The following is a 21,110-nucleotide window of genomic DNA, read 5'->3' as shown; positions in this document are numbered from 1 at the left end:
CGAGACGAAAATGACCAAGACAATCTTCATATTTAATTAAAAATATTATTTACGTTTACTTACTTTGTATTAGTTGTAGAAAAAACGCTGAAAGTTTTATATATATTTATACTTATACCAATTGTCATGAGACCAGACATAAAACCGAATTTAGAGGATGGACTTTTGTAAGTTTAGTAACTTATGGTCCTTTTAGTTCAAGCGAGCTCGGGTTATATACGAAAGTTTTTTTAATAAAATTTAATTAATTGTTTCGCTTTTTTGTAGATAGCTTTGTTAGATGTATTTTATATAAAAGAGTAAGACAGTGAGACATGAGTTTTTGTGAGGTCTGAGTCTTTGTTCTTGCCCTTGAGAATAGACAAAAATTATTTAATTGGCTGTTGACACGTGATATAATTTGGGTTGAAAAAATTCTTTTGGGGTTTTTGATTAATGTGTTATTAAGAATTTTTAAAACGCGTTACAAAAATAAATATGTTTTTATTTGGATTGACCCGGATTTATATAATAGATTATAATTTTGTAGAGTTTGTATTACTAATACGAAAATATCCGAATATTAAATAATTTAAGTATTTAGTGTCAGTATAAAATTTTTTTATTAGTCGGATAATTTTAAAAAGTTTTTCTTTTGGTGTAATGTTATTATGTCTCATTATTAAATTGTTAAACAAAATAAACAACTAATTTTTTTAGAGCCAGTGATAATATTTTTTTCTTTGAAATAAATGAAAATTTAATTTTTTTTATGATGCTAAAAATTATAGCCATAATTATTCTTTGTACTACAAAATTAATTAGTATCATGCATAATGGATCTAAAAATTTTTAAACTGATTTTATACAAATTTTAAAAACTTTACTCTCTTAATGTTGAATTAATTTATTTAAAAATCTAAAAAATTGTGATACGTTTGCTTAATGATACATTTTCATATTTTAGCTTGATAATATTTTTATTATTAAGTATTCTATAATATATTTTTTAATCATTTTGTTTTACTTCAATGTATCTTGAATATATTTTCGACATAAAAATTATTCTTTATATTTTTAGTTAATTAATTAACTTCGGGAAAATGTTTCAAATGCTTTTATTAAACGATTTTGTGAAAAAAATTGAAACATTTATAAAGATTAATAAAATTGATCATAATTAATAAAATAGAATATTTACGACAATTTAGTTTTTAAATCAGTAAAATCTTTAATAATAAAAAAATTTTTCATTAAATATAATAACAACTCTAGTTATAAATTATTTTTTTATTTAAATATAATCATAATCGATAAATCATTTAATAATAATTAAAAATACACAAATTAATACGACAAATAAAATTTTCGAAGCTATTTTTTGTCAAAAATACAATAAAAAATTTTTCAATCAACTTAATAATAAATTACAAATAAACAACACACTTAATAATTAAACGAATGTCAAATTCTATAAGTAATTTTTAAAATTAAATTTACACCTTATGATTTAAATATTGTATCACAGATACCACAATCAAATGACCCGCGGATCATATTTTTTTCAGTAATAGAGTAAGTATTTTTTTAAATTAGTGTCCTTGTTAGGGTAGATAGGCAGGTTGATAGGCGAATAAATTAATAATCAATTGTTAACGTAGACGGATTTTTTTCATCATACTGAGAACACTGGAACGAGGTAACGGGCACGTAGGATAAAAGTTGTGGCAGCCTTGACCTTCGATACCGGCAATAAGTTGACCCATATGTGCGGCAAAGTGATACCTTGAAGCAACTTCCGCCATTGTTGATAAACTTGTATCTCTGTGAATTTTTAAAAAATAATTAGACCATCGTAATATAACAACCATAAAGTATAAATATATTTTTAATTATATAATCATTAATAGTCTAGATTTTTTTTTTAAATTATCAGACTATCAATAATTTGATTTCTTAATGTTAATAGAAAGACAAATTAAAATACAAAAGATACTTTAAAAATTGTTTGATAAAAAATTCAACCCAACACTTTTTTATAAATTTTTTCAATAGTTGCAGTAATAGTTTTTATTTATACAAATAAATACTGCAATAGGCTGTTTAAAAAAAAGTAAACACGAATGGTTATTACTATGTAAAAAAGGATAAAAAGTAAATAGGCACAAGGCAAGTTACCTTTTACTTTCTTAGTTACTAAAACAAGTACTATTCCAAGCAAGGTTAACGCAATTTGACTACTAATTTTTTGTCAATTAAAAGTATTTATTTCATTGCTCTGTTGTATCTTTAAGGAAATTGAAGGCTAAGTTTGATATTGCACGACTAATAACGCGAAGTATTAGACAGTGCTCTACAATCGAAAAAAAAATTTCTTTTTCAAAAATTTAATGAGAATTATGAGTCGTAAATGTTTCAATGTTTCAAATTTTTTGTATCTTTGAATTTAAAAGAATTAATTCACAGAAAAAAGAAAAATTACATTATATAATGTAACGTGGCGCTCCGTGATGAAAGCTGGAAAAATTACAGTTTCAAATTATAATTATTACAGATTTTATAAGAATTAGATTGTAGAATGTAATATTTACATTAACAGCTCTGAAAATTAAAATTTAAAGTTTCAATTTAGAAAAATGTTATTTATAACTGTAATTTTTCTAGTTTTGAATACGACGGGACACTTATTACTATTTATAATGTATTTTTTCGAGTTTTCTTTTTTCCGTGTTGGATGAAAAAAAAATTAACCAAAAATTTATATAGAATGATTTTATTATTCAAAATCAACTAAAAAAATTTCTTAAACTAAAAAAAATTTGTCGAGTCAAAAATTTTTTCGCTTATTTTAAACTAAAAAAATTTTTCAAAGAAATTTTTTTGAGTCAAAACTTTTTTCTAAATCAAGTTAATTATTTTATTACTTTAGACTTAATGCTTACTTTACTCCAAGAAAAAGTCAATTTTTCTGAAAAATTTGAGAGAATAAAAAACAATATTCGATTTCTTCTTCCATGAGTTTATTGACACTAACACAAACCCGGCAAGCAATAAAGATCGGATATCCGAATTGCGTGTTTAAAAATAGATAACAGATGATGAAAAGAATAAAAAATAATCTTATTTTCCGTAATATGTGAGTAAGAGTGTGAGATACCGTATTATATTAACTAGTAACAATCACTATTAGGTATTAGTTATTATATAGCATTATTATAATATCGTTAGTCACGCTGATGCCAAGATGATGAAGAGAAAGTTTCGGTGTTGAATAATCGAGGAAAGTGGTCACAGTTAAGTGCCGCTCGTGTAATTTAAACTTATACCTTCAACTCATGTCAGTAAATATAAACCCAAGTGTACGAAATATTCTCCCGAGTATATATATAGGCTCTATGACTTTTCGAGACATTATATAGTTGTTATGCAAAAAACGAGAGAACGTGAACGTAATACCAAACCAGACACAACCTCAATTTTTGGAACTGTTGTGTAATATTTCAGGGCGTTACTTTCACATTTAGGTCGTCTTCTTTGCTATCGTTATACTTTCAGACCTTTCGAGTGAAATATATAACACACTATAGAATAAATTTATCGTGACTACGGAAGTAAATAGTTTATTTTATTTTGGTTTAAAATCATAAATTTGGTCATAAATTTTTGAAATAAAAAACTTGCTTATTAATTATTAATTGAATTAAATATAAACTTTCGAATTAACAGGCAAAAAAGTAACTTGAGTTAATTATTTATTTATTTAAAATAGTGATTATTGAAATTTAAAAAAAAAATGAGAAAATAGTGAAGTTGTATACGGAAGTAACTAGCAGACAGGTCTAGAATAGAATAAGTCGCTGTATATACTATATTACCTACTAGTAGAGTTATTACACGGGTAAACGAAAGTCGTGAAAGTGGCCGTGAGTGCAGCGACCATGAAGTTGAAAGTATAAGTAGGATTTAGCATTTTATTAAGAGGAAATCCGCATAAATGCAAGACCAACGACTTTATTTTATTTTAAATGTCACCATTAAACCAAACAAAGTATATTAAAGTTTGCGTTTATGCTTATTCATAATAATTATCCACAATAAATGTATGTGTATAGTAATGCAGAGAGTTATAAAAATTATTTAATGCCACGGCATCGTTAATTATTTGTAATTGGCTGCTAGCTTTTAGTATAGTAGGAAGTTTTACGTTCAGATCGTTAAAATGATATGATAAGTGAGTTTAGAAGCTTTGGCTATTACATCGTAAAATTTGCATTGTGAGAAGCAAATGAAAGAATGTTTTTGATTATTTTATTGAAATGAGGATTACCTGATTAAATTAAGGAGTGATTTTTCCATCTCACTTAATTGTACTTGATGCGACGATGAAGTTAACTCGCAAATAAGTTTTGGCAGACATGCGGTTTTTATTGTCGTCATTATTTGTTCTTTTCGTGACATTCCTGTTTGAAATAAATATATTAGTAATGTGTTTGTTCTTTTAGAAGTAGGGAAAAAGTAAAATTTTTTGTGATACTTAATTTTAGATCGGACTTAATAGTAGTTAATAAATAATCAAAATAGATAAAAGAAAAATAAATTAATTAATAATTATATAATTAGATTTTCAATTCAAAATTCAAAATTTGATAAATTTTTATTATTTTAGTAATTAAAGTATAATTTTTATAATTTGGATCAGTTGTAAAAATTTAAAATTATGTGATATTAATAGACAAGACTTCATATTTTTTACTGTAGAAAATATAAAAATTAAGTTATAATTTATCAAGATAAAAAAAAATAAGACATTTGTCAATTTTGATCTAAAAAAGTGAGAAAATTAATAAACGTAAAATAAAAACGATGAAAGAATTTTCATGCTAATTTTTGGAAAAATTTTTTTCTGCACAAAAATTCTAAGTAGTTATTTAGATTTTAAAGTTATTTAGTAAAATTAACATAAATAATTCAAAAAATTCTACTTTATTTTACTCTTTTAATTGATTATATTCAAATATGGTAATAAGTTTATAATTGCAAATGATTCTTACCATTGTCATCATTTAATTTTTTACCGTCAGTAATCAACGAATCACGTTCGGTGTTAGAGCTCGAGGTTTGCAACCTTATAGTCGAGTTAGCACGTTCCATTCCATTGCCAAAAACAGAATTTATTAGACTAGTATAATCCCCAGCGAATACTAGGAACATTCCAATAAATATAACTAGTCTCACTGTTCCGGTGTCTACGACCATTGTTGCTTATTCCAAGATCACCAAGGCCTTCGATAATCACCTTCAACAATTACAACTACATTTATATCAACAAATAACTTACTTCTTATTAATTTTTTTTTTTCAATAATCTTTTACACTTGATTTCTTTATTTTGTGTATTGATTCAGTAAACTAATGCGAGTATTTTATTTATTCAAAAGTTGTAAATTTTGATTATAATGTAATTTAATTTTATTGAATGAGAAATTAATAGTTTGATACGTTATTATATTTACGATAATGGCAGTGATGAGAGTATAAATTTAAAATAACAAACAAGGTAATACAAGCGAATTTAGTACGTTCGCAAAACTCGTTCGCTCACAACTGAATACAAGAATTTAACTTACAAGGCAATGCTAAACTCTCACTTTCTTCTTGCTCCCACTCTTTGTTTGAAATGATTGTTGAATAGCGATGCCTTTTTTTTTTAATTTTTTGTTTATTGTTTTATTTAAAATAAAATTTATTTATCAAATTAATCAAAATATTATTTTATGATCAATATTTGTTTTCAAAAAAAATTTTTTCCAATGCAAAAATTTAATTAAAATTTTTTTTTGAAAATTAGCAAAACATTGTCTTTAGAAAAATTCAAAAAAAAGGTCTAAATTTTTATTTTAATTTCCATAAGAACAAAATTTAATTTCATTTTAAATAAAATCCTCTCCAAATTTTACCACAAAATTATTTTGGATTAAAATGATCAAAAATTTTCTGTCCAAAAATTTTTAACAAACTTTATAATTAATGCTTAATAATTTACAGAAAAATTTTCATGTATATTATAAGTAATAGATAAATTTATAATTTTGCATACTTTACTCAAAAAAAATAAAATAATCTCAATAAACATGTTTATAATTAGACACTTGATGCCGTATTTCATAAAGCGATAAAATCAGAAGAAGCTGCTACGAATCACACCGAGTTATGACGTAAAAGACTTGTGCACCAGCATTAACACTTACATAACTTAAAAAAAAAATCAAGTTCATTATAATTCGCAATTTATTTAATAATTATTCCTTATTATTCCAGAAATACAATATTTGAATTATAATATCAAAGAGTCATTTAATTGCTTTATCTATTCACTTACTTGTTTATGGCCTGGACACCCATTAATCCGTAAGCGATAGATTATTCAAGCCACACGCAAACAAAAATAAAAACAGATTTAGCTGAACATTTATTAATATAATAACAGTAAACAGCAACACATGCGCGTAACTAGGAAACTAGTGAACTGGTGAACGTCAATCCGGTTCACTGGATTAACTGTGAATGAGCTAAAAGTTTAAGCCACTGAGAACTTACTGCAAGGCAGAGAGACTAATCTAGTGGTGGTATCGTGCTAGAATTATATAGATAGTTGTAGGTTAGTTGTTATTAATTTAAACTCTCAATCTTGAATCTCGAATTCATACCTGCACAGTGAAAGTTCAATCTTTTACCTGCAAACAGGACTTTACTTGTTTTCGCATTTATTTATTTCTTCTCACACTTGACTGCTTGAAATTGTAAATTACTGTTTTGTTAGTATCGGATGGAAAATTAACTTCATTTAAAGGAAAAAATCTTACAGAGAAATCATTTTTATGAAATTAATTCAAGCAGCAAAATTTAGCATTAATTTTCACAATTCGCAATACTTCAAGCCATAGAAATTATGATTAGAATTTTTTTTAAATTATCATTTATTTTTTTAACTTCCCGCTAAGAAAATTGAAAATTTTCAAAAATCGGGAAGTTATTCGTTTTACCCCGTTTTTCAAAAATCGAGTTCTCATCAGATCTTGATGTTTTGAGGTCCTAGGAAGCTTCCCTGAATGATTTCGCGATGATGTCCGTATGTCTGTATGTCTGTATATGTGTGCGTGTGTGTGTGTGTGTGTGTGTCGCCGTATGTAAACCTCTCATAACTTTTGAACGGCTCGACCGATTTCATCGCGGTTGGCACCATTCGAAAGGGCTTGACTAAACTCAGATTTTGAATACCATTTGGACCGGTTCGAACCAGTAGATTTTGAGAAATCTCAAAAAAACTACAAAAAAAAATTTTTTGAAATGTGGTTTTTTTGAAATTACTTTTAAATGGCTTTACCGATCAATTCCAAAATCTAATAAGCTCGTAAGATAAAAAAACCACGTCGATCACCGCAAGCCCAGTCAAAATCGGTTGATTCGTTCGTGAGTTATCGTTGTCGAAAAAAAACCGAAAAAAGTCTTTTTTCGGAATTACTTCGAAATTCCTGGCTCGGTCGATTTAAACTTGAAGATTCTTTATAGAGCTTCAAAAATTGCATTGAATGCCGCCAACCACGTGAAAATCGGTTAATTCATTCAAAAGTTATTGCCGTTTGAAAATTCCAAAAATTGTGTTTTATTAAACGGCTATTAGATTTTTGAGCTCGAAGAGCTCAAAATGACACAAAAATCATATTTTTGAGCTCGGCGAGCTCAAAAACGTAATGTGTAACTTAGAGCGCTTAAATTAAGTACAAAATGAGCGAGAAGTTGCAGGGATGGCCTTTAGAGTCAACCGTCATCCTAATTTTTTTCTTAAAGTTCATTACTAATAAAATAATGAAAAAACTCATATACTAAAATGTTAAATATAAGATTTTTATTGAAAAGGAACCAGATGACCGTGAAATTAAATAATTATTCAAGACTATAAAATTCTTCAAAATGATTTTATTGGTTCAAGTTTTTGTCTCGGATCAAATGAATTTTTTTTTATCGATTTTTATTTTTTGATGCGAGCATTCATAATTCTAAAATCAGAATTAGTTTTTCAAAATATTATGAAATCTTAAATACTTACTTATTTTATCTATCATTACAAAATAAGTGTTACGCTTTCATTGTTGTCATTTTCTGGGCTTTTGATTAGTTATTTAGAAATTTTAGTGAATTTGATTGCTTAATTGTGATAAAAACAAATGAATGCTTCAATTTTAATGAGAAAAAAAATGGGTACAATTTTAATTATAAATGTGTATATTGCATTAAAATTAAAATGTTATAAAAAATTTCTGAACAGCAAATAGTATACACGTGTGTAAATATTTTTTTAAATGCCATGTGCAATTTTGAATAATAATTTTCGTTATTAAAATTTTCCATTTAACAAAAAATATTAATTTAATGATAAAATATAGAATTATCTGGAAAATGGCATTGCAAGTAATTTGCTACAACATAAACACGAGTTTACTTATTTAATTACGTAAGATTCAATCGCGATTCAATACGACTGAATTATTTATTTTCGCGCATTACAGTCTGCATTCAAGGACGTAAATGTATTTAAAAAAAATCCCGAGCGTTATGCGTAGATAACTCATTTATTAATTAACATTCACTAAACAATGTTATTTGAATAATAAATCGCTCATTTAAATTTATAATTTTTATATTATAACTGTTATAATTTCTTTCATTAGCATTGCAATTCATTAAAGTGTATATCGGCTAAAATAAAGATTTAATAGTCCTCGTCCCACGAAATATCGGTGCCAATAATGATTTAGCAACTCGTGATGTCAAGTCCAACGGGATCTTTTTTTTCTCCACTAGTTTTGATATCCTTACTTTGTCGCGTGGATCTAAATAAATCAGAGAATTAATGTTCGTGTTTGTGTTTATATTTATATTTTTCAATTTATATACATATAATGAAAGGAATGTGTTATCGTTGATTTATACGAATAGTCGTCTCTCACGAAGTCTAGACTGGACGTCTTTAAATATCTATATACAATTTTAATAATATAATGTATTCAAATTTATGTTCCTTATTTCAAGGAGACATTTTTTCTTGGCAGAAATTTTATGAACTGTTATTTTACAAAAAAAAAACTTATCAATGACTTAACAGGTCCATTGTTTTTTACATACAAGTCAAATTTATAATTTTTTAAAAATACCAAAGAATTTTATGATAATATCTTTTTTTAATTTTAAGTTTTAATAATACTTAAAATTTTTTAAGTTCAATTAAAAATTTTTCAAAGTTAAAATCTAAACACTTTTTTGTTTTGATCTTTTATAAGCGAAAATGTCAAAAGTCCACTTTTATTTTTTTAATATTGAAAATCAAAATATTAAACTTACTGTCATGTGATGATGAGTCAGAAGAAACTTCAGCAGATGCAATGTTACTTGAATCCGATTCTCGGAGGTGAACTGCGTCCCTTAATCGGTCGAGGGACAAAGATACCGTATTTCCGTGGCGGAGGAGTTGTTGGCGGGAATGACGGTTCCATAATCTTATATTATTATCAATATTATTATTATTATTTTTATTTTTTATTTTTATAGATATTTTTCTGACATAAGTCATTGAAATTTTCAGTTTATTGGCTATCCAGTCTAATACAACAATTTTAGAACCAGGTCCTGGTCTGGGCCGTCCGAATTATTTTTTCAGTCAAATTTATCTTTAATGATAAATTTAGATATGAACTGAAAATAAATTGTTTATAACTGGGGGGAAATACAGGCTAACAATATTATGAAAAAATTAGAGAAAAAATTGTTGTATTAGACTGGATACCCAATAAACTGAAAATTTCAATGACTTATGTCAGAAAAAAAAATATCTATAAAAATATTATAAACCAGTCTTTAGAAAAAATAAAAATATTAAAATTATTATTATTATTATTATTATTATTATTATTATTATTATTTCTACACTGCAAAAAATTGGAAGTGAATTTTCACAATATAAAAATAAAAAATTATAAATGTATAAGACTATGTATTACGTTCAATTAAATAAAATAATTACGTTAATTTCATCGAAATCAACTAACATATGGCAATTTTTATTATTTTTTAATAAATCAATTATTATCGGAAGAATTTATTGAGAATTGCTACTTGTAAAAACTGAAAAAAAAAGTTGATGCAATTTTTTTCTAATATTAAAATTAATTTATTGTATCAAACTAAAAAAAAAAAGTTATATTAATTTTTAAAGTTTCTAAATATGCACTTTCAAGTTGTTATCGAATAAAAAAACGAAGAATTCACGCCTTAGAGTTGTTTTTATCAAGAAAATGAATAAAACATTTCTCGAAATTAATATTATTCCGGAAGAATCAAATCAATTAAAAGTCATTCATTCCAAAAATCTTTTACAGTGTATTATTATTATTATTATTATTATTATTAGACTAGACGACCCGGTGAACTTCGTATCACCTACATATATTTGTGAAAAGTATAGTCAAATCTTAATACAAAATTCTTATTTATATTCAATGCATTATAGTTATACACTTAATCAATTAAAAATTTTTTGATGGACTACATTTTTTATCTTTTTTGCGGTGCGTAAATATATAAAGATGATGGTTTTCCGATTCACGAACACAGGACGTATAATTTCCCATGCACGAAACAGGAAAATTCCGATTTGATTCCGTAAATTTTCAACGACTGGTCTGGCGATTTATTTATGATCGTCAGTGCGGTTTGAACGTGAGATAGCTTGTCCCACATCTCATTAACTTGGATGACCTTAGTCAGGTCGTCTTCTCCTTGGTATTTTGAAACAATAACAATAAAAAAGTTCTTGCGCACTGACAAACTGATGATAGATTTTATTAATCGGCTTGAAATTAATAATCAAGTGTTTGAAAAATGCATTCATTTTCAACCGTTACATTCCCGCAATCATAAAATCGATTACCTAATTAGTTATGTGATCAGCAAAAATAACATGTATGAACTATTCTTAGTCCGTTAACTGAATAACTACATGTCATTTTAAATTATGAAAACCTTACAATGACTTTTTCCCCGCTGCCAAAGAGACGATTGTTGTAAGGAAATTTTTATTAAATGTTATTGAAGTTTAATAGATATGTCCTAAATTTCATGTCTCAAAAAGTCCTAGTTTATGAACAAAAACATTTTTTTACATTCTATACTCACCACTCTGATACAACCTACGTATCAATTGAATTATCACGAAATTCGTTTTTAGTTGAAATCTAATCACTGAATAAGAAAAATATTTAACTCGGTTGACCTTGAAGGCCATCCCTGTAATATCCTGTATCTCTTGAGATTCTTTAAATTTTATATGTAGGAACTGTATTTGAAGAATATGAATTTTTTGACAATTAATACCCCCGAACTCTTATATGGGGGAGGAATTTTGTAAGATTCTATTCGAGATGATTTTTACATTATAAATAAAAGATTCCTACAAAACTTCGACTCCATAGAAACTATTGTTTGGAAATTATAGTTTTTCATAGCTAACGCCCCTCCAATCCCTTTTGAGGTTAGAATTTGATAAAATCCACTCTTAGCTGAACTTAACATCATACACGAAGATTCCTACTAAATTTTGAGTCTGTAGAAGTTACAGTTTGAAAATGAAAAGTTAACATTCTACCACCCACCCCCGCAATCCTTATTGGGGGTGGGTTGTAGTAAAATCCGCTCTTAGATCATTTCCGCATCACATATGGGAGATTCCACCTAAATTTGCCGTCTGAAGGATCTACAATTTGAAAGTTAAAAATTTTCATTGTTAATATCTACCCCCGCAACCCCCTGTGGAGCGAGCAATCGTAAAATTCGTTCATAGATTATTTCTATATCTCTTACAGAAGATTCCTACCAAATTTGGGAACTGTAGGAGCTATAGTTTAAGAACGGGAATTATTCATTGTTTACGCCCCCGTAATCCCCTTTGGGGGAGGATTTTTTAAAAATTTTTTTACATACAAACCTTTTCCTAACAATTCTGAAGACAACAAAAAAAAATTTAGCTCAATCGGTCCAGCCGTTCTCAAGTAATGCGTGGACATACATGCGGCATTTTATTTTTATTTATATAGATTATCAATGCACACTGATAGAAGGATTTATTTGTATTAAAAAAATATTTGTTAATAGTTAACAAATCATTTATTAGAGACCATTTTTTAGTATCAAACAAATATTTCTTAGTATTTAAAATGATTTGTTTGTATTTAATAAATCAGATATTCATTTATTAAATATTAATAAATCTTTTTAAATACTAAGAAATATTTGTTAAGGACTAAAAAGTGGTCTCTAATAAATGATTTGTTAAATATTAACAAATATTTTTAACTATAAACAAATCCTTCTATCAGTGCAGTAAAACCGATAGTCATTTTGTTAGAATGCAAATGACTATACTATAAGCGCATAAAATTAATTACTAAAATGAATAATTATTATAACGGATACCTTGACATTTTCAAGCGAGTCTGTGACAAAGTTCGAACCTTCCGTGCATTCACCTTCCTGCTGTGTAAGCTCGAAGACCTTGTTGCGCGATTTTTCACCAGTTGTACGCTGAAATTCATCTAATATTTTATAACAATTTTTGTTTTTAAAAATCGACACAAGCAATATTTTGAACATTTACTTTCTGTAGAATTCTCTCCAAAGCCTCCAACTTGTCGGTCGTTATCATCAATTCATAATTTATCTTCTTTATCTACAACAATCAGTCATCCATTTAAATTAACTGATAAATAATGCATAAATATATAGTTTCATTTATTGTTTAATATGCATACTTCGTTTTCTAAATGCCGTGCCGTGATTCTCTGTGCTCCTTTCTGCAATTTTTTATTTTTCGGTTAACGAAGACAATTTATTTTATTTAAATTAAATTCATTTCTATCTATACTATACTCACGGCTTTCATTACCACTTCTTCGTACTCTTGTCGTTTATTTTTCAAAGCAACCACATCCGCTAATTTCTATAATAAATAATTGTATCATGTTCAAATTTTATTATGGTTATAAATTTTCATTGTGGTTAATAGAACTCGCTAAAGGGTCAATTATAGAAACTTTATTACATCAATAAAACAAGAAAAATTTTTTATCTCTCAATTTGAAAATATCTCAATTACGGTTCATTCAGAATTGTAAATTATTCCCAATTTTTTATTTGCGAATATTTTTGATTTTTCGGGATAAAATTCTTAAATTTAACGTCGATCTGTTGGAAATTATAAATTTTATAACAGAAATGTTAATCGCTCGTTCGTTAAACTATTGTTATAATCAAAGAAAGTAGATGGTAAATTTAAATACGTGATCGGGGTCAGTTTAAATTATTCAATTTACTTTTTTAGAATAAATTTTCAATTATTCATTCATTCCTATCAACTACTGTCGGTGTAAAAAATACTTTTTATATTGAAAACATTGATCTAGAAACTATTAAAATTTTTTTCGCTACAAATTAGAATTTTATTTGGAAAAATAACAATTATTAAAAAATATTAAAATTAAATGAGAATTATAAATTTTTTTAAATTCAATAATTGAGATAAAAATATAATCTTTTAAATTATTCATGTTACTAAGTAAAATTTTTGAAATCGTTAATTTGTGTTATATTTTCAAAAATATATTTTAGTTAAGAAAAATAATAGGATAAAAATTTTAAAGCTGAAAATTTTTTGAACTGTCATAAAAATTTTTAAATTATAAAAAATTAATCCAGACTTTTTGGATATGCTGTAAAAATTCTACATTTAATTTACCACTTACATTTCTATTTTCCTCAACAGTAATCAGCATTTCTTGATTCGATTTTTCAATTCTCTTCATAACCTACCCCATAAAAAAAAAAAAAACGTGTCAAGACTAAAATTAATATTTTTTGCATTAATGATTAATATCTTACCCGATTGGCGTACCAAAGAGTAACGTAGAAAAATATATATGCAAAAACGCAAATAAAAATGTTATCCAAAATATATTCACGTATAAACGACTGAAAGAATTGTATGACATTAAAAAGTAGATGGATAGAAAGTGAAAAAAATATATAAATATAAATATGTTGCTTTAAAAGATAAAACAGATTAGTCTATCAAAACGGATGGTCTCTGTGACGGAATAAAATGGACTAACCTGACGATCATAAACGTTAATGAATTTGAGTATTGGATGCGACCTGGCCAACCGAGAAAAATAATATTGCCTTTGCGAGTACATGATGAACTCGACAATCCATTAGCGTTTATAAATTACTCTGAAGTGTGCGCAATATTATTTATACTCTCGTTAAATTCTGTTTGTGCTTCTATCATTTAATTACTATAACAAAAATTTTTAATTAAACAGTAAATGAGTTTGTGACATTGCGACAGCTATTGCTCTGAATTTGGCCGCTAATGTTTTTAGTTTTTTTATTTAATCAGAGTTCAACTTCAATTTGTTTTTTATTTCAATAGAATTAAATTTTTTAATAACAATATTTTATCAAATAGCAAACTCTTCAGACTTCAATCAAATTTAATTCAGTAACTTCTTCTTTGACCTTCTGATAAATTTGAGAGTAGGTAATTACTTTGATTTAATTTTCGATTCACTCGATAATATTGTTTCTCCTATTTTTTATTTTATGCAACATTTTGAACTTCAGGTACACAAAAATACTCAATTTTTTAAAATAATGAGATAAAGGATTCAAACCACGCGCAAGAAGGTCTTTTAAGCAATTCTCATTCTCATACATGTTTTTAATCATTCATACAAGGATGTAATAATTTTCCTTGCCGTAATTACTATCCATGAAACTTAATAATTTAACGACGTTTAATCTAGTATTCATAGCGTGACCTTAGGGTCCGTTATCGAAATTCTCTGGCCATAGAAATTCCCTCTGTCAAAAAACTTCACGTCAACCCTTTACTTTAACTAAAAACTGTTCTTCAAAATTTATAATTTTGTACGACTCATGATGCGAAGCTCCATCGCTATGTATGAAACTCCGGAAACACTATAACTTGCGAAAAAATGCATTAATTGAGTTAAATTTTTTTTTTTTAATTCTTTGGGAGAATTGTAGGTCACCGAATGCGAAAGGCTAGGTAATTCAGTGTCGTTTATGTACAATTAATAAAATAAAACAAAAACTAGAAGACTGTATATCTATATATTTTGTGCACATTTATCGTGGACTATCGTGCTATTTTAGCTGTTTTATATATTTTTTTCACATTTTTGATTTTATTAATATTTCATAATTAAATGAGCATTATGAGTTGTGCATGCGCTTTTGGATTTTCCAAATTTTTTTTATTTTTAAAATTATAGAACCAATTCCTATCTTTCTTAAAAAATGACCGTAACTTCCCAGAAAAATTATCACACTAGCTGAAGAGGGATTAACAGTAAAAATAGTAAATAGTATATTACACACCTAGGGAAGTAAAGTAAGAAATGTCTCAGATCACATGTAATTGTCGGCCGAGGCGAAGCCGAGGTTGACAAACATGTGATCTGGTGACGTACCCGTGGAGTGTATACTATTTTTTTGCTCGACGAAGGCAGGAAGCAGCACTTTCGTTTAGCGCAGCGGGTCGAAAGTTGACGCTTTCTGCCCGTCGAGCAAAAAAGTAGTCTAACATCTAATCCTACGGTAAAGTGTTATTAATAAACAATTCTGGCTTGACACAATAAATTTCCAGTGACAGAATTATTTAATTGTTTTTACAGTTGATTTTACTGTTTGTTTTGGGTACACTGTACTTTAGTCTCTTATTATACATCTGTAGGGAGACATTAAACTACGTTTAACCCTAGCTTGAGGTCTGTTTGGCTAACTTATTCGTATTTAGTTAGTCAAGCTGAGCCGTGAGGCGTCATGGGAAATGACAAGTGCCGCATCAGAGATCTTCTATCTCTTATATAAATGTTATATTTATATTTCATCACATACATATATATCAATAGTCTCGGTTCGGTAATACTCACACATGCTGAGGTACTTGGGCCTATTATGTCATTATCGATCGCTGTATTTATAAAAAGCTTATAAAGACCTTTCATGTGCTAATCTCTGTTTATTTGATCGAATGCTAATATATGAGGGGACTAGATTCTATTACTATACAGGCATATACATACAGCTACTACCGTTGTAATTTATTTTCACCCTTAAAACTTTCAGTTCAAAATAAATAAAGTTGAGATTGACTTTTATCTTTATATATTTATTTTATTAGCATTAATTAGTGTCTCAAATTTTTGTTTGTAATTTTTTTATAAATATTTTTCATAAATTAAATTTTTTTCAACGAATGGATAAAATGATTTAAATACACAGAAAAAAAGGTTCATTTAAGCCAAGAAATTATTTTTTTTCCTAATTATTTTCTTGAGCAAAAAAAAATTTTTTTTGACACAAGAAATTTCACTTATTCCAACAAAATTAATTCTCTTGCTTTAAGAAATACGTATCTTGATCCAAGAAAATTTATTTAAGTCAAGAAAATCTTCTTGTTTTGAGAAAATTCAGTCTCTTGCGCCAAAAAATTTAGTTCTTGATAGAAGTAAATTTTCTTGTCTTGAGAAAATTTCTTTCTCTCTTGCTCCAAAAAATTAAATATAAAGATAGAAGTAAATTTTCATTAATATTTTTATTGATTAAAATGTCAAATGGGAAGATCAAATAATATTGAATCATTTTTTTTCATTCAGTATGTATAATTGCACGCTAAAATAATATAAATTGGGTATCAAATATTCAAGAGAAAAATTTTCTCAAGGTGAGAAAATTTTTTTCTCAGGTGAAGTAGGTGACACTGCTTCCCTAAAGTATCTAAAAATCTTGACCAAATATAAAAATTTATTGTATCAAGTATTTATGATAATTTGAATTAAGAAAAAATGACTTCCACCAAGAATAGAATTTCAAGAAAAATTTTTACTTCGGCCAATACAACCTCGGTCTTCTTTCAGGCACCCGAAAATTTTCTTGAGCCAAGAATTTTGTTCTACAGTCTAGAAATTTTTCTTTCTGTGTAATAATATTTCGGTTTATAAAAGTCAACTCATATTATTTTCAATCTAAAATAATATACCAACAAATTGATAAATTATTTTTCTTGATTACAGTTCAATAAATGACTTACAGATGTCATTAGTAATTACTTATCGGAATAAAAAAAATAATTTATTTTCACTAATAACAAGCTCTCATCAATTAACACAGTGAATGCGAAGAGACACGCCAGATAAAGCGTTTAAATTCAGCCTGGAAACGGTGGATTTGAAAAGTTGGCTCTTCGAAGTGGAGACAGGAGATAAGAGTACGGTCGATGATCCTGTACCAGCAGAACAAGCCGCGAGAGAGAAAACAATACTCAAGCTGAGAGTATCTGTACACAGATATAATACCGAGTAGAGGCTGAGAAGCAGCCGCAGAACTCGGTAATGTTGGCATCGGGAGACATAATCGATTTGCCGTGTAGCCAACCGTAATTCAACCCCCTTTCTCCCCCTTGCTCACTTCTCATCCACCTTTTATTCCTCTCGGAAGCTTCAAGTTTGAGTCACGGTGTGACAAGAACGAGTCTAAGTCTCCTGTACACAAAGCGTCCTCTCGCGACGGCGTCTCATACTACTCTGTCCTTCCAATCAGCTTTCTTGCTTCTGCCATGTCTTCATTCTCCTCTTTTTTTCCTCGTTCTTCTTGTACAATCTACCTATACTTGTATATGTATATACAAATATATGAAGAGACAAGAGAAAGCAAAGGCGCCATCCAACCGAGAAATTACTCATCGTTCTGATTGAGGTTAATTAATTAGATAATTAAGTCCCCGCAGCGACCAAGGAATACACTCGACTTAACTTGGACGTGTATATTCTTAAAGTCTGTAACACTATACCCTCTAGGTAAATTCGTTACTTCATTATGAACAAATATACCCAGATAAAATTTTTTTACAAGGCTTGGCTCTCTGGTTAGGCAGCCGAGAAATCAAAAGAAATAAATAATTGCTCGTTATTAAGCCAAGGAATTTTTTTTGTGGATTTTACCACCCTCAGTCTTTAGTTCTTGTTAATTCATTTTGTTTTCCTGATGTCGATTTACGAGGGAAAATTTTTTATTAAATACAAAATACTGTTGGCTTGACAAAAATGTTTTTTTTTTTTTTTTTTTTTTTAGTTAAATCATATTCGATAGTCTGCGAAACTTGATTTGTCGATAATATTTATTTTTATAGTTTTATATTCTATTCATTTATCTTGAAAATATTTTCAAGATATATTTTTTTATATTTCAACAATTATTTTCATATAAACTATTTTAATGAAAAAAGATTTTTATGAATGAAAACTGGGATGTTTAATCGTTAAAAGGATAAAAAGTTGGATGCTGGTATTGCTATTTCAGTTGTTCAGGAGAATTGGGACCTAAAAGTGGATACGGGCTTCCCTATTTAGCCGAGGGACTCAGTGTCGTTTCATTACTTTAAAACAGCTTGATTAATCAAAATGCATGCAAGCATTTTAAAAGGATTTCACCAAATGTTAGATCACCTACAAATCGTATTTTTGAAATGTCTAAAAATCTATCGGATCAAATCCGAATAGCTTTTTGTAAGAAGTTCCTATGGGACTACGAAATTTAAAAGATCTCATAAAAACTTTATTAACTAACTTGTAAATGTAAATTTTTATAGGTTATTAATTTTTATAGTGGTAAGTTAACAATCACTGATATGCGAGGCTGGTGGAAGATGATGAAATTCAACAGCGATTCAACAATGCCACTTGGTTTCAAGCCGCGTGGTGACGCAATGTCACAGTTTTTTAACGAGAAAGCGTAACAACCCGCACTGACACTGTCTTCCCCGAGGGTTTACACTAGCGCTCGCTCTCAATGCGATGTTACATACATATAAATTTATATACGTATAAACATTACGAGTACAAATAAAACCTATCCATTGAGCCCGAGTGAGGGGTGGTGGAGAATTTAACATAAAAAGTTGAACATTGGCGTTCACAAGTGTGTTACCAAAAAAACTTTCAGAGGCTGTCAGTCAAGGGAGTGAAACCAACCGTAACGAGAGAAAGCATTGGCATATATACTAAACCAGAAATATATATAAGAAGAAATGGAATTGAGGGGGTTGTTACCCTCATTGCAACTGTCCATTTTATCTTTCGGAGATGTGTAGGTTATATATATTGGGTATTGGGTATTGGGAGAAAAGAGATACTGATTGGATGTCCGAGGCCGAAGAATAGTTTTCAAGCCGGAGTTTCGAGGTACGAACATCACTTGAACGATCAAATCGAAGAATAATGCTTTGACTTGAAATTAATTTGAGAGTGGTTTTCCCGCTCTGCTTTGAACGTCCAACGTGCCCGAGTACGAGTAGAGGGCTTTCGGACTTCCGAATGCACACGCTCCTGATTAATTACCACCATTGCATCCTCCAGCGTTGCTTCATATATATACACGTCAGCTGAATATATACATACACATGCATGCGCTTATGTAAGCCCTTCAAATCTGAGACGTCCCTCGAGACTGTCGATCATACTAAATCCCATTGCACGATGTGAATAATTAGATTTAATATATATGTACATATACATATATATCTAACAGACTCATAAACCTCCGAAATATAATTGCTTTCTGGATAAAAGATTTTACTCTATTCCCACCATACTCTAAAAAAAAAAAAATATTTTATTCAAGATAAAATATTTAAAATAGTTTGATCCTTTGTTGAAAAAATATGAAAGGAATGATGATAAGTAATCAAGAGAATCTGATTATCTGAATCTATCAAAATAATATTTATTTACAATTAGTATAGTCAACATTGAAGATTAATAGGTTAAAATTTGAAAATTCTTAATTTTTCATTACTGTAATTTAACTGAAATTTAATACGACTAACCTAAGAAAAATTTTAAGACGAAAAATCTCGAATTAAGATTATCCAGTTTCTCTTCCAAAAATAATTTTATCTAAAAATATTTCATGAGTCTAGTAGATTTTATTCAGTATCACATACAGTGTTTTCGCGGTAATTGAGTCATTAAAAGTTGATGAAGATAAAAAATATTTTACAATCAAGTGTAAATATTAATGAATAAGTAGATGGCTTAATTAATAAGAAAAACTAATTAATTATAAAATTAGAAGTTTCGGAGGTAGAAAAATGCTGCACCCTTCTATGATTAAAGGATTTTAGGGGAAAAAATTACCATACTGTTCATAGTTTTTCAAAAGAATTTTTCTAATTAAGTTAGTGGAAAAAGAGGGTTACTCTTCGTTCCAAGAATATTATTTTTAATTAATTTTACAATTTAATTCAGCTGGTTATTGAGAATTTTTCCGTGAGGGAATAAAGGTTTTTTTAATTTTTCAGTGAATGGATAAGGATTGGGATTGATAGCATTTATGGAGGATAATGCGATTGATGAGAGTGTAAGGAGAAATTGATTGATTCTGTGTAGCCATTGAGGCTCGTGTAATAGCTCCAAATTGACAAATCAGTCTATTATGTAGCACTAGTCGTTCAGTAAGATGCTAGATGTAATTCCGCATTACAGGTGTTTGTGGTTGAAAATCCGTAGAGCGTGTAATGAGACTACGGTAGTACTCTCGTGATGCCATGTGAAAGCCCTTTATGATTGTTATCACTATTGATGACGGAAATTATCGCTCACCTGTTTCATGTAATGTCACCTTCATTTTTAATACTTCTTTTTTTTTTTCTTTTTGCATTTTAAGGGAAAGTTTTGGATGGTAATATTTGGTTAATACATTTGCTGACTTTTACGAAGGATGTTTTCTATTAATTCTTTGAAAAAGAGAATTAGGGTATGATGCTTGAACAAATACTTGAAATAATTGAAATAGTCATAAAACTAGGTATACTACGTGTGTTTGAAATGCAATCGAAACAAAGGCCACGAAATAAAAAATTTATAAAGATTTGCATCTAAAAATGTTATCGTACGTTCGAAATCTTTTATTCTTAAAAATAACTATAAGTTGACGTGAAA

General features: G+C 28.1%; 2 protein-coding genes across 8 annotated transcripts; both read right to left on the bottom strand.

Annotated features, from left to right (window-relative positions):
- Positions 1-1,572: 1,572 nt before the first annotated feature.
- On the bottom strand, positions 1,573-6,582 carry LOC123259331. Of its 7 annotated transcripts, none has more exons than XM_044719711.1 (5): positions 6,359-6,582; positions 5,607-5,677; positions 5,031-5,290; positions 4,307-4,439; positions 1,573-1,803 (listed from the first exon to the last, which is right to left on the bottom strand). In XM_044719711.1, exons 3-5 carry the CDS (start codon positions 5,233-5,235, stop codon positions 1,632-1,634), a joined length of 510 nt encoding a protein of 169 aa, XP_044575646.1. In that variant the 5' UTR covers positions 5,236-5,290; positions 5,607-5,677; positions 6,359-6,582; the 3' UTR covers positions 1,573-1,631. The 7 variants fall into 7 exon arrangements, with proteins under 7 accessions (XP_044575646.1, XP_044575642.1, XP_044575645.1 ...); XM_044719707.1 differs by having other exon boundaries at positions 5,031-5,275; XM_044719710.1 differs by lacking the exon at positions 5,607-5,677.
- Positions 6,583-8,706: 2,124 nt separating this feature from the next.
- Positions 8,707-14,446, bottom strand: LOC123258836. The gene is made up of 9 exons (XM_044719074.1): positions 14,196-14,446; positions 13,966-14,055; positions 13,830-13,892; positions 12,962-13,027; positions 12,840-12,881; positions 12,686-12,757; positions 12,505-12,623; positions 9,379-9,533; positions 8,707-8,870 (listed from the first exon to the last, which is right to left on the bottom strand). The coding sequence occupies exons 1-9, from the start codon at positions 14,277-14,279 to the stop codon at positions 8,737-8,739; spliced, it is 825 nt and encodes a 274-aa protein (XP_044575009.1). The 5' UTR covers positions 14,280-14,446; the 3' UTR covers positions 8,707-8,736.
- Between the last annotated feature and the right edge of the window lie 6,664 nt (positions 14,447-21,110).

The sequence above is a fragment of the Cotesia glomerata genome, linkage group LG2 (assembly GCF_020080835.1).
Source record: "Cotesia glomerata isolate CgM1 linkage group LG2, MPM_Cglom_v2.3, whole genome shotgun sequence".
NCBI lineage: Eukaryota > Metazoa > Arthropoda > Insecta > Hymenoptera > Braconidae > Cotesia > Cotesia glomerata.
Note: the sequence above shows the minus strand (reverse complement) of the source record. Positions and strands in the feature narration are given on the sequence as shown.